This window comes from Megascapheus bottae, chromosome 4 (genome assembly GCF_031878675.1).
Source record: "Megascapheus bottae isolate mThoBot1 chromosome 4, mThoBot2.hap1, whole genome shotgun sequence".
NCBI classification, from domain to species: domain Eukaryota; kingdom Metazoa; phylum Chordata; class Mammalia; order Rodentia; family Geomyidae; genus Megascapheus; species Megascapheus bottae.
The window spans coordinates 50955401-50969120 of record NC_143512.1 but is presented as its reverse complement, the minus strand read 5'-3'; the positions used below and the strand labels follow the sequence as shown (position 1 = coordinate 50969120).

General features: G+C 36.9%; 1 protein-coding gene across 1 annotated transcript in view; it reads left to right on the top strand.

The window, feature by feature from the left end:
- The window catches only part of Zswim6 (zinc finger SWIM-type containing 6), a 175597-nt gene extending 163502 nt beyond the window's left edge, over nucleotides 1–12095 (top strand). Inside the window, exons 10-14 of the mRNA XM_090331895.1 lie at nucleotides 2277–2412; nucleotides 6167–6324; nucleotides 6983–7146; nucleotides 9006–9087; nucleotides 10692–12095. Coding sequence (XP_090188021.1) covers nucleotides 2277–2412; nucleotides 6167–6324; nucleotides 6983–7146; nucleotides 9006–9087; nucleotides 10692–11554 — 1403 coding nt within the window. The 3' untranslated portion in view covers nucleotides 11555–12095. The remainder of the gene's footprint in view (nucleotides 1–2276; nucleotides 2413–6166; nucleotides 6325–6982; nucleotides 7147–9005; nucleotides 9088–10691) is intronic.
- Nucleotides 12096–13720: the final 1625 nt, after the last annotated feature.

Genomic DNA, 13720 nt, shown 5'->3' with positions numbered 1-13720 from the left:
TGGCTTTGAACTGGGATCCTCAGATCTCAGCCTCTTGAGTAGCTATCATTACAGGTGTGAGCCACCAAGGCACCAACTAGATTTTTTTAATGTTGTCACTAACTATACTGACTTTAATTTCCATTACACTGGAGTTTAGGAAGAGAATATGTAGATGATGGTGTTTGGTATGTTTATCATTTACCTTTGTAAATATTTCTCCATGTTTATTATTCCTGAATTTCTTTAACTTTCTTAGTCTTTAGTTAGTCCATCCTTCTCATCAAGCAAAAATTGCCAGAACTGTGCCAGAAAAGGAGTTGTGTTGACTCATCTCTGCCTCCTTCCCTTTCTTGGCTTTATATACCCCACCAAGAGTAGACAGTACAGGACAGAAAACAGTCCATGAGAAGATCAGGGACCATTTATCTAAAAGATACAAGTTTCTTAAGTGCGTTGACTACTCCACAGGGTATGATATTCCTTTTTCATTTGTGTTCTTTACAAATTTCATAGGTAAATTAGATAGCAGACCAAAACATCTATAAAGAGGGAGTAGTAACACACTATGTTATTGCTGAATCCTGGCCTAGACTATTAGATGAATTAGTAGGCATATTAGGAAAGTATCTTTAAGGAAGTTTAGTGCCAGATAACCAGATTTTACTGACTCAGTACACCTGAGTTTACACTAATCATCAGTTCACAAATAATTCTGTGATGCATGACTGAACATTTTTTCTCGTTAGGAGATGTCATAATAAAATTTTGATGTTGAATCCTGGATTCTCCCTGGATTAGTATAGAAATAGTGACTTACTGTTTTAAGGAAAGTGGGGAGGAATGAAGAATGTGAGTAATCTACAAATGTGCTCTAAATGGTCCTTAATAAAATAGAGTTGGAGTCCTAGATAGCACTGCCACTATAAGGCCCTCATCCATTTGGATCAATGCCCTGCTCTTTTGAACTTGTTTAAATGTAATTTCTTATATGAAATATCTTCTTCAAATATGGGTACATTAGGATCTGGGGCCTCAATGAGTTATCATGTTAATTTATATGATAGTCTTGCTATATGAGCAGAAATACAAGTAAAATGCTATGTCAGGTTTTGAAGATTATCAGATTACTAAAGCATTTAGAAGTGTCTAAGAGAAGAGAAAAATGAATGGATTTGGTAAAATTGCAAATTTAGAATGGATTTTAGTTTCTGAAAGAATGAGTTGTTTATATGATTTTCAAAGTACTTACTTAAATAGTGAATAATTCGATAATACTGACCAAAAAATTGAATTACAGAATAATTTCCATGAAATGAATCTGCCTTTTTTTCAGCTTAGTAACTTCTTTCACCATTTCTTCTGAACTGCATTTCTTGCATCCTAAGCTAGACTGATTTTTTTCATGGGAAACAAATGTATTATGTTCTTTCAGCAGCAGTGTCATGGTTCATAATTCTAGAAATCATGAAACAGATGTTACCCAAAGGTGACATGGAAACTAATTTATTAAACACTTTACAGTAACTAAACCACAGAGTACCTAAACACAAACTGGTTGAACTAACCACTGTGGTTTCCTTTTAGAATTTATTTTGAAAAGTCTTTGTTTCACAGTCTGTGCAATATTCAGGAAGTATACAGGGGATGTTGGCCCTGCCACTATGCCTGTCAAAATTTACTAAGAAATGAATTTTGACAGCCTAAATATACTTTGCTTTTACAATTGAGCTTCTCAAGCCCAAAGAGTAGTGAATAGAAGATTTCATGTATTTTCTTGTCTTTTCTCTGCCTGTGGTGAGTATCAGATGAGTAACTATTTCTGTTCATCACTTTATGGGATTAAATACCTACCTCTGCTTATTAAAACTAGTAACATAAAAACTCTTGATAACTGAGGGTAATGGTTTAGTCTTCCCACAAATCTCAGCATCATAATTAAGCAGTTATCCGTGCATTTATTTCCTTACCCAGATGTTCAGTTGTCACACTGAGTGAGGAAAGATGTTCCTCAACCTTCTTTGAAGCACTTAAGATGTGAAAGAGCTCTCCCTAAGCTTTGGTGTCTCATTCATCTGAGAGACAATTCAAGATTTGAAGAAATAAGGTTTACATTGGATATTCTACCCTGTGTAATCTTTTGGGACATTTTTTTTCTTTGTAGTGTTTTATGATTAAATTCCTAGGTGGATTAGCTTGTGTGTACTATAACTTTAAATTAAACATTTAAGCATAGTTTATAAGAAGTGTTAGTTCATTTTTTCAGAATATAAAATATACACATTCTCCTCCCACAGCTGGACCCTATAGTGGTTTAGGCGAAATAATCCATCGGGAGAGCGTTCCAATGCACACATTTGCCAAGTATCTCTTCACCTCTCTCCTACCTCATGATGCTGAATTGGCATACAAAATTGCACTGAGAGCAATGCGGTATGTATTCACAGCCCAGCTGGGTAGAGACCTTCCAATGTCCTACTGGAAAAAAAATGGCTATTAACTGACTTCACATTCATTCATGCTTTGCAGAAAAGCAAAAGTTCATATGTGGATATGTTTTCCTGGATTGCTGTGGAGGTTATTTGTTTATTGGATTTTTTTTTTACAGGTAGAAACTTGCTTTTTTTTAAAATTTTTTTATTGTAATTAGTAAAAGGGTTACATGATATTTTCCAGATAGAAGGTGCATTAATTCACATACATTGATACCCTTTCACATGTCTTGGTACCCATTTCCCTCCCCCCCCTACGCCCCCCACCCGTTTTGGTTTTCCCCCCTTCCCTATCAAATTTCAAATATCCAAATACAAATAAATTCAATATATTGGATTGTTTAAATACAGCTTCAAAATAGAAAATACTTTTTCCTTATCTGCTGTCATGCCATCATCCTCATGGCTTTTTCTCCATTTTTTTAATTAGACGTAGAATTTGGGAGTAGAATGCAGTTGTAGACTATACAAGGCAATCTTTCAGAATAATTATTGTTTTGAAAATGCTAGACTTTCAAAGCAATGGTTAATAATAAGTATACTTGGCTGAATATGATAGTTGAAGGAGGCCTTTATACCTCTTGTATACTTCTATATTTTTATATGTTACCAATAGTGGAGGAAGACAGGCACATGTGCCAGGGCATATCTGCAATCATCAGGAATCCAGGAGATGATAGGGCATGTATCTGATGTTGAAGAAAGCCCTGCAAGCAGTTCTGGCTTGCTGCTGCCATCTTCTTGTCAGGTCCTCCTTTCTAATTAGAATACCTTATTTTCTGTCAATCACCTTGTCCTTACATTTCAAGATTTTTTAGTCTTGTATTTATCTATTAAATTGTGAGACCTCAAGAGAACAGTTACCTTTAAAAAAAAATCAGCCCTTTCTGTTTTTCCTTTTTCTAATTTAATAAAAGTCTTTCTAATGGGAAGTTAAGATTAAATACCATTATAAGTTAGCTAAACAAAGACACTAAAGTTTGAGTATGTTGAAGTATAATTTGGTTCCATGAGAAAAAAGTTTCATCACAGCCTATGTTCATGATCATTACCAGATTCATTTGCTTAAAAATTCATTAATGTTCCCAATGTTGCTGTGTTCTTAAAGTTTCAAGAGCTATGTTCTTAAAGTATTGAGCTTACAACTTACAGTGATCTCAGTTGTGCAGCAGTGAAGTGAGTGGGGTGTGTTGATATGTGTGTGTGTGTGTGTGTGTGTGTGTATCTGCGTGTGTGTGCGTTCACCTATGTGTCTTTACACACCTGAGTGTCAGAGTTTTAGAGCTTACTTTAATTTGACATGCTGTCCTTAGCAACATGAATTTCAGTGTACTAAGTCTGTCTTATTAATGGACTTGTTAATAGCTTAATGTTTTGTCTAAACATAGTCAAAGAATAATCAATTTTAAGACAAAAGGAATTACAGAAACAAAATATTAATCTCATGTTACAATTTTTCACCTTGTTATCTGATATATTTTATATGTGCTTAATTGGTTATTTGAAATTGGATAGGGAAATCAAGATAAAGGTAAAGGTAAAGGTGGGAGGGAAATGGGGACCATGTCATGAGAAAGGGTATCAATGTTTGTGAAGTTATGCACCTTCTATCTGGTGAATATAATGTAACCCTTCTATTAATCACAATAAAAATTATTAAAAAAAGAAACAGTATTGAATTCTCATGCACATTATTAAGCTCAGTCAGTCTTATGCTATTATCAGTTTTATATTTAAATTTGTGCGGTATGCTAGTTCTCTACCCTTCCTTAACTTTGTGAAAATAAACCTCCTCCAAAGTATATAGGGCCCAAATGCAAGTAAAGTGAATATGTTTAACTGATGAAGTGAAAATTTTAGGTTTGTCGAGAAGCATTTTCTCTTTGTGGAAGTTTGGCAATATTAAACGAATGCATCCTGTACATGAATTTTTTTATTAATAGTAGTTGGTCTCCTTGGAACCATACACCTATATATACCAAGGATCTAGTGTAATACATTAGAAAAACCTTCTATTACAAAGTTTGCTCTTATCTGGTTTTAAGATATCAAAAATATCAATAATTAACATAACAGTATCCTATCTAATCTCTTTATACCACTCCATTTGTATTTTAATGCACATTTTTATAGTAGAGTCCTAGTTCTACTTTTGGAATACTGAAATAGAAATTGTCTTATGAAGACAGATGCTCAGCTCTTTATTTATTCTAATCCTAAGAACTCTACTCTTGTTTTAAAGCTAGGAAGAATGTTAATGTTATGATGCTACCAGATGCTGCTACTACTACCACTACAAAAATTTAAGGGTGAAATAGTATCAGATAAAGTTTAAGGGTAAAATAGCATTTGTTTTTTGTGCGTTTCTAGCTTATGTAACAATATCTGCCAGGAAGTTTTGTGTTTTAAAGAATTCTTGGCAGCTCATTTCTATTTTCTTCTTGTTGCTTCCCCAGCAGTTCCTTCATGGGGAATAATTATCAGAGTATGAAAAAATTGTTTCCACCTTTTTCTTCTATATGCCCAGCCAAAGACCTGCCAAAGCATTTCAAGGCAGCCAGAGGAAAAGGAAGGAAAAGAAAGTTTGGTTGCTGTTAGTCCTTCTGGAAGGAGGATGCTGAGGAAGCTCATCTTCAACACATACTTTTTCCTCTTCCCTAGGATTTCGACCAATTTTCTCTAAAACATCTCTAGCAAGATCTGCCTATAATACTGCTTCAGAATATAGATTTTTCTTTTAATCTAAGTAGCAGCCTTTCTAAAATTCTTATTTCTGAATCGCCTACCTTGCCACACTTGGTAATGCTAACATCTCTTTGACCTAAAGAAAGGAATGAGAAGAGATGAGTGGTAACTGGAGGCTGACACACTCCCTGACCTTACTGTAATTCTTGATTCCAGTATCTTACTCCATAGTCCTTAACAGTGTTGGACTTGAGTGAAGGCTAATGTTCTGACTATCATTAAGAAATTATTTCGGTTGTAACTACTGATCTTTTTCATAACTTAATATTCATAAGAATATTCTGTATTTTACTATCAGTTTTTGTTGATTTTTATTTGTTAATAAGATTTGATGTTAGTAGATCATCATCAAGACTTGTTTCAAAGTTCTTCAGTATGACGTATCTTAATTTCCTTGAATATTGCAAATTTACTGAATGATGCTAAACTAAAACACCTCTTAGCTGGGTACCAGTGACTGATGCCTATAATTTTACTTAGGAGCTGAGATCTGAGGATCATGGTTCAGAGCCAGCCAAAGTTTGTGGTACTCCATTTAACCAGCAGAAAACCCAAAGTAAAGCTTTGATATGAAGTGATAAAGTGTTAGCCCTGAGAAGAAAAGCTCAGGAATAGCACCCAGACTTTTGAGTTCAAGCCTCACAACCAAAATAGTAATAGTAATAATAATAATAAAAATAATAATGATGATGATGATGATGATGATGATGATGATGATGACGACGACGACAGTAGTAGTAGTATCTCTTAGGTTTGAGTGGAAAGTAGTTAATATGGTAACTTGGCAACCAGATCACAGAGCATAGTCATGTCAGCTTTTCCTGAAGTAGAAGCCTCAGTGGTTTCCTTCATCATCTACCCATCCCTCTGGCTTCTCCTGGCTAATTATTGTGACCAGAGTAAGGTACAAGTAATGATTAGAGGCCATTTTCCTTGTCTTCTCATTACAGGTTACTAGTATTGGAATCTACTGCTCCAACAGGAGACCTCACTCGCCCACACCACATTGCATCAGTCGTTCCTAATCGATACCCTCGTTGGTTCACGCTAAGCCACATTGAATCCCAGCAGTGTGAGCTGGCATCCACCATGCTAACTGCAGCCAAAGGTACACCACTGTCCTGAGTCCTCATAATAATCCTCTTTGACGATTTCCCCCCAAAAGATCATGGTTTTTATGTTGTTTGTTTTTTGCTGTTTCCTTTTTTGCCACACTTTTCATTAGTGGTGATAGTGTCAGATAAGGTAGATGGGAACCTTTTCTTTAGATGTTAGAAGTTTCAAATTGTATTCATGAGGCAAAACTCACGAGGCATTTTCCTCATTTACGTGTGTCATTAAAGTTACAGGAGAATTTAGTTTCATTTCCATGAACTGGCAAGTGGTTGAGATTTAGAAATAGATGAAACAATTTGGTTACCGTTGTTGTTGTTATTGTCATCCTCAACATAACACCAAAATGCATAAAAAGACACTGGGACAGCTGTTTGCTGTCTCCTGTTGATATATGAATATGAATGTGTGCTCTAGCCTTTGAGGGTGTGTCTCAATGGTCTTTCTTTGAAAACAAGATTCATGGACTTTTCAGTATCTAGGAAACATTTGTAACATGTGTCATCTGTGAACATGTCAGGTAGATTAACTTGTGCTTTATGTTCTATTTTTATCTTCTGTTTATGTTTGTGTGTGAGTTGTATGGTTTGTGTTTTGTTTTCCTTCATTCTCGCTTGACTTGATTTGGTTTGGTTTTCCCTTGTCCATTGCAGGCGATGTTCGGAGGCTGGAAACAGTATTAGAATCCATCCAGAAAAACATTCACTCCTCATCACACATCTTCAAGCTTGCCCAAGATGCATTTAAAATAGCAACTCTCATGGACAGTTTGCCAGACATCACTCTTTTGAAAGTATCTCTGGAACTGGGCCTTCAGGTACAAGACAGGCATATTTCCTGGAGTACAAAAGTCTTAATATTGAACAGCACCTTTTAGGATTGTGTTTACTTTTTGTTTTTATCTTTTTAGTGTAGGTAAATGACTCTTCAGAGCCAAATCTGCTAGTGCTTCAAAGAAAAGTATTTTCAAAGCTTTGATTATTTTTAATTTGAGCCAGACTACTGCCTGAGGCACAGGACCTGTATTCAGAAGCCTTATCTGGATTTCTCAATTTAAAAAATAATTTCTGAATTACAGCCTTTGCATCTCACTTTCTTCTCTTAATGAGAATTATTGCTGAGAGACATGAGTAAAGCTTGTATAGAATAAAGATTCACTTGTGAGGATTAAGTTTTATTCATGTTTCCATTTGGCTATCCTAGACTTTTATAGCCCTGAGAATAAATAAGGGTAGATTGGGCAGGTGTAGTTTCAGATTTCAGCAGGACATTATGAGTTAGTCAAGCAGGTAGATATTCATTTGCTCCCTTAATAGTTTCTGCACATATTACTGTGTAAATTAGGAACTAAAAAGTTCATTTCTAGTTTTTTCATTAAGTCTCCATTGACATTTGCTTTTCCTCATTAAAGAGCGTGGTAGAAACTGTTAGACATTAAACTCCCTTAAATACGGAAACAGAATACCCAGTTAGCCTCAATGTTGGTTTGCGCCTGTAATCCTAACTACTCAGGACCCTGAGATCTGAGGATCCCAGTTCAAAAGCAGCCCAGGATGGAAAGTCTGCTCATCTCCAATTATCTTAGCTCCAGTTAACCACTGAAAAATCAGATGTGGGTATGTGGCACGAGTAGTAGAGTGCTATCCTTGAGCACAAGGAGCTCAGGGACAGTTCTCAGTACCTCAGTTCAAGCCACACAGCAGATCTGTTAAATAATTATTATAGATTTTAACTTAGTTTTAATCTACTTATAGACTCTTCCTTACAGTGATAAGTTACTAAATTTTAAAGAATTGGACCATAAGAAAATACCCTAATATACACTGAGAGTAACATTTAGTTTTATACAGAGTATAGAATATTGTTTTTAACTTACGTTATGACAATTTAAAGATTTCTTTTTAAATATAAATTCTTATTATTTGATTTATTTAAGTTGTTATTTTCCCTGGCTGAAAGGTTGTTTCTCTAGAAATGTCAATGTGCTCTTTCTGGTTGGAATTCTACATAGACAGCAGTTCAGTGAAAGTGTTTTTCCTGCCTCATGTATTTACTAAGCAAGGGCCTTCCTAGGGTGCCGGGAGTGTTAGGCCCCTAGGTGTTTGACTCTTAAAGAATGGAGGAAGTAGGAAAAGATGAATAAGCTTATTTAAAGACTTCTTATTAGAAAGTGAAATGTAAAATCAGAATGTTAATATAAGTCTCAGATGAACTTCAGTATTACTTGGAAGGAACAGCCAGAGATGAAAGAATAACTAAAATGATTGTTTTGAGTATTTCATGAAAGTTTTTTGAGTGACTTCATAAAGAGCCCCTAAAATTGAACACTGGAATACTAAAGATAATTAAGACTGTATTTAAAGCTCCATTGTAGGCCTCTGGATTTTCAGAGGAGAAAAGATCCTGGGAGACATGCTCAGGATGCCCCAGCTGGGCAGAGAAGCCCACCAGAAGGAGAATATGGGTCTCTTGCCCTCCCAGATGAGGGCAAGGCAGGCTGGTCCACATAGACAAACATAAATACATGTGTAGATTTTTGCTCTAAATAAAGTGCTCATCACCCTTCTGGTAATATACAAAGTCTGCCTAGTAGTTTATACAATAAAATATAACTTGTGGGTTTTTTTTCCATTGACTTAGAATAATCCCCCAAAATATATCTTATCCCCTTCATAGGTTATGCGAATGACACTGTCAACCTTAAATTGGCGACGGCGGGAGATGGTCAGGTGGCTTGTGACATGTGCTACTGAAGTTGGTAGGTTAACTGTAAAGGAGAAGCTTTCCAAGGTGCCTCATGGTAGGATTTAACCTGTCATTTACAGGTCTGAAAACACTTCACCTCTGCTTTCTTCCCCCCTTCTTGCCCCTTCTGTCATCTATAGGGGCTCTCTGTCACGAGGCGCAGCCACAGGCTTCTGTTAAACCTACTTGCATCTAAACTCATGTAGTAGTGTTTACTCATTTTCTGTTAAGTTACCCTGTTGTTCTTAAGGATTTTTTTTTCATTACCTGAGTATCCAGCAGAGAAAGGCCAATCACCTAGGGTGGTTTCAGTAGGCTTTCTAGAATGTGAGAAATTGTAGTTGGCTGTTACTAAAAATCCCCAGGCTGCTCGTTGGTTACAGTGGATAAGACCTTCTAGCATCCTTTCTCTTCCTCAGCAGTAGAGCAGGACTGAGGAACTGAGTATCCCCAGGAAGAATGCAAGCAGACACAGTGGTGGCTACTTCAACTAAATGTCAGTTAAATTGTTTCTCTTTTTTCCTGATGGCATCAGAAAAGGATGTATTCCTCTTGCTGAATGACACTGCCAGTCTCCATGTTTAGTTACTGACACCACAGATATTATAAAATCAATCTTATTATTATTCATATGGAACAGTCTGTTGTGTTAGGAAGAGGAAATTTAGTCTCAATATGAAAATTATGTTGTTTATTAACATATTATTGAGATAATATAAAAATAATACAGGCTTAAGCTACAACACAAGATAAATGCCTGATGTCTCTCTGAGACTTAGTGCCTTTACTTTCAAGTTGTTCTATAGGGTAAGGCACACAGTTCTTTGTATTTACTATAGTTAATGACTTTGCTGGCCATTTCCATCTGAGTCACTTCTAGAACCACTTTTATTGACTTTTTCTGTTGATAATGTGTGTAAAATTTTCTGCCTCTTTATGTATCTTCCCTTGTTCCCTCCTTCCCCCCTCTGCTCATGGAGCTTGAACTCTGGGCCTGGGCACTGTCCCTGAGCTCTTCAGCTCAAGGCTAGCACTATACCACTTGAGCTACAGTGCTACTTCCAGATTCTGGTGGCTAATTGAAGATAAGAGTCTCACAGACTTTAATACCAGGTGGGCTTTGAACCACGATCCTCAGATCTCAGCCTTCTGAGTAGCTAGTCTTATAGGCGTGAGCCAACAGCACCCAGCTCTCTTTATGTATCTTAAGTTCTTGTTTTTGTGCTCTTTCAGCTTACATATAGGCATACAACATAGGTAAAATACCTTTTTGTACTTTTTCCTCTCTAGTTCTATAGTGGGTAACTTAACAGGAGGCTCCATTTAACTAGCACACATTAGCAAGAAGCCATCACCTGAAATAGCAAGCAGCACAGGACAAATACCAGCTACCAAGAGGACTGCTGCTTTATTACAGGAAGTTCATGTTCCTTTCAGGCATTTCACCCACTAACAATCCATAATAACTTTATTCTAAGACTATTCCCAAGCATATTACCTTCAGGGTTCTGGCTTAGCTCGTGTCCTCTGCTAGTTAACGTAAACATTGATTATAAAAACAGAAACAAGGCCTGCAGCCAGCCTCTTTGTCAGTAATAGGACTTGTGTTCCTTGCAGGTGTTTATGCTCTAGACAGCATCATGCAGAGCTGGTTTACACTCTTTACTCCCACCGAGGCCACAAGTATTGTTGCAACTACCGTGATGTCCAATAGCACCATCGTTCGCCTCCATCTTGACTGCCACCAGCAGGAAAAGCTGGCTAGCAGTGCCCGGACGCTCGCCTTGCAGTGTGCTATGAAGGACCCACAGAACTGTGCCCTCTCTGCTCTTACCCTCTGTGAAAAGGATCACATAGCTTTTGAGACGGCATACCAAATTGTCCTCGATGCTGCTACCACAGGCATGAGCTACACACAGCTCTTTACGATAGCACGGTACATGGAGCACCGCGGATACCCCATGCGGGCCTACAAGCTGGCCACTCTCGCCATGACCCATCTCAACCTGAGCTACAATCAGGACACACACCCTGCCATTAATGACGTTTTGTGGGCCTGTGCGCTTAGCCACTCTCTCGGTAAGAATGAACTTGCAGCTATAATACCTCTAGTGGTCAAGAGTGTCAAGTGTGCAACGGTACTGTCAGACATTTTGCGCAGATGTACTCTGACCACTCCTGGCATGGTGGGACTTCATGGAAGGAGGAACTCTGGTAAGCTCATGTCCCTGGACAAAGCCCCCTTGAGGCAGCTCTTGGATGCCACCATTGGAGCCTACATCAACACAACGCACTCAAGACTCACACACATCAGTCCTCGGCACTACAGTGAGTTTATAGAATTCCTCAGCAAGGCCCGAGAGACCTTCCTAATGGCGCATGATGGACACATTCAGTTTACACAGTTTATTGACAACCTGAAACAAATCTACAAAGGCAAAAAGAAACTGATGATGCTGGTTCGGGAGAGGTTTGGTTGATAGAACTTGTATGAATGGGGAGGGGGGTGGGGAGGGGAGGGATGGTTTGTTTTTACTTGAGCCTGCCTTTGTACCCTTTTTAACTTAAAGAACAGAGCCACACCGGTATTATATGTGTATAGTTCTATTGCGTTTGCAGACTAAATTGTCATGTTGTGAAAGTTTGTGTGTTTTTAAGTTTTTCCCTTTTTCTTCCTTTCCTTTTTTTTAATTTCTTTTTTTTTTTTAAACTGGTTTTGTATGTGAGAGAGGTTTAAAAGGTTTGGTTTACACTGAGTATATGTTGTCAAGTGGCAAAAGTCCACATAGCTCTCCTGTTTTCTGTATACGTTCACAGCCTCAAAAAAAAAAAAAATTGAAATGGCTTTAAAAACCAAACAAAACACCTCCATCCTGTGATAAGTACCTCGAATGGATTCAGCTTTACTCCTTTGTAACTCATCTTTACATTTTCAGCATATTTAAACAGACCAACAAAACGAAATGCTAGCAGTGAAAAGGCTGACCCGCGTGGCTTTGCAGTGCTGTTCATCCAGAAGCATGGCACACGATGCTTGTGCATGTGGAAACTTAGCGACTGTCAACATACATTCTCAGGGATTTATCCAAAAAAATTAAAAAAAGAATGAGAGCATTTATTGTACTGTATATATATTATAGTATATGTCTGAATATTGAAAATATAACATTAACTAATTTATAAGAATATTCTATGTAAATGCAAAATACTTGAAGCTGCAGTAGCTTGGTTTTAAACAAAACAACAACAAAAAATGGAGAGAAAACCTATCAGAAGGACTAAAAGGGCGCCTTGCTTCAGGGTTGGCTCAGGCAGTGAACTTCATGCTGGCATCTATGCAGAGCCATCTTCTGGATTGCATGGTTGAACTGAGCTCTATTGAGAGGAGTTATATATGTATATATATTTATACATCTCTGTATACATATATATATGTATACACACAGACACACACACCAACAACAACCACTACACCACACATGCTTTTAACAGGCACTAGAATAAAGAGGGACAACAAAGTACACAGCCAGAGCAGCAAGCCTTAGCATTAAGAATATACAGTATGTTGGAATTGGGGTTCGTGCCTCTTAGCCTAGGAAACTTAAAAGAAATATCCTTTTGACACAAAACACAAAACGTTTTCCAAAACAATTGACATATGATACATTACGCCTTTGCAGTGAGCTAATAATAAGCTAACCTTTGTGCACAAATAACATTATATATATTATATATCTATTCTGCATAGGTATTTTGACTTTGTGCAGGACAGAAAGTTGTGTAGGTATGACTGTTCTACTTTTCAGTTTTCTTTCCTTTTTTTAAGATATATTTTTATTTTCTCTAGAATTACTCAAACAAAAGCAGCCTTCTATCTTGCCTTGTCTTAATGCTTTAAAATAACCAAACTGGAGATCTAACTACCAAACTGTTCATTATATTATTAAAATACCAACTTTGGTTACAGTATAGTGTCTTTACTTTAGATGATGGTTCTGTAACCTTGTGCTTTTTAAAGCAATTTTTATGTTTTGGTGCAAAAGTTGTCCAGTGTCTCTTGTTCCCTTCATTAGAGAACATGCTAGAGGTATGTTTGTAGGTATTTTTGTTTAGAAGAACTATTTCATGCGCTCCATTTTATTTATTATAATAGATAAAAAGAAAAAAAAAGGTTGTACTTCATCACTCATGTAAACATGCTCATGAAGTTGAAAGTAATTAAGATTTGATACACTGATATCAATTTATTTATGTAACTAAATCACTGTTTTATAAAACTTGTTAATGATCAACAATTTTTTTGTTTTGATTAAAATTAGTTTTTTGAAAGTTGATTCTGCCTCCTTTATGGTATATCTCTTTTCTACTTGAATTTGGTGACTGTGACTTGGTTGTTTTACCATACTTCTGACGTATTTAATATTGAATAATCCAGGGGTGAGAACATCCAGTGCATGGGTGTTTGAAGCCTGCAGCAACATCATCTGATGTACAGGGAGACAGACATGCATGCTGCTCCTCAGCTGCCCGAGGCCATCTCTGTATTGATAATCCTGAATGGCCTGTGGAGGATATTATAAATATCCAAATGGCCCTTGGCAGAAAAAAAAGGTTTCTCATCCCCACAAAACATTTAGTAAACATGT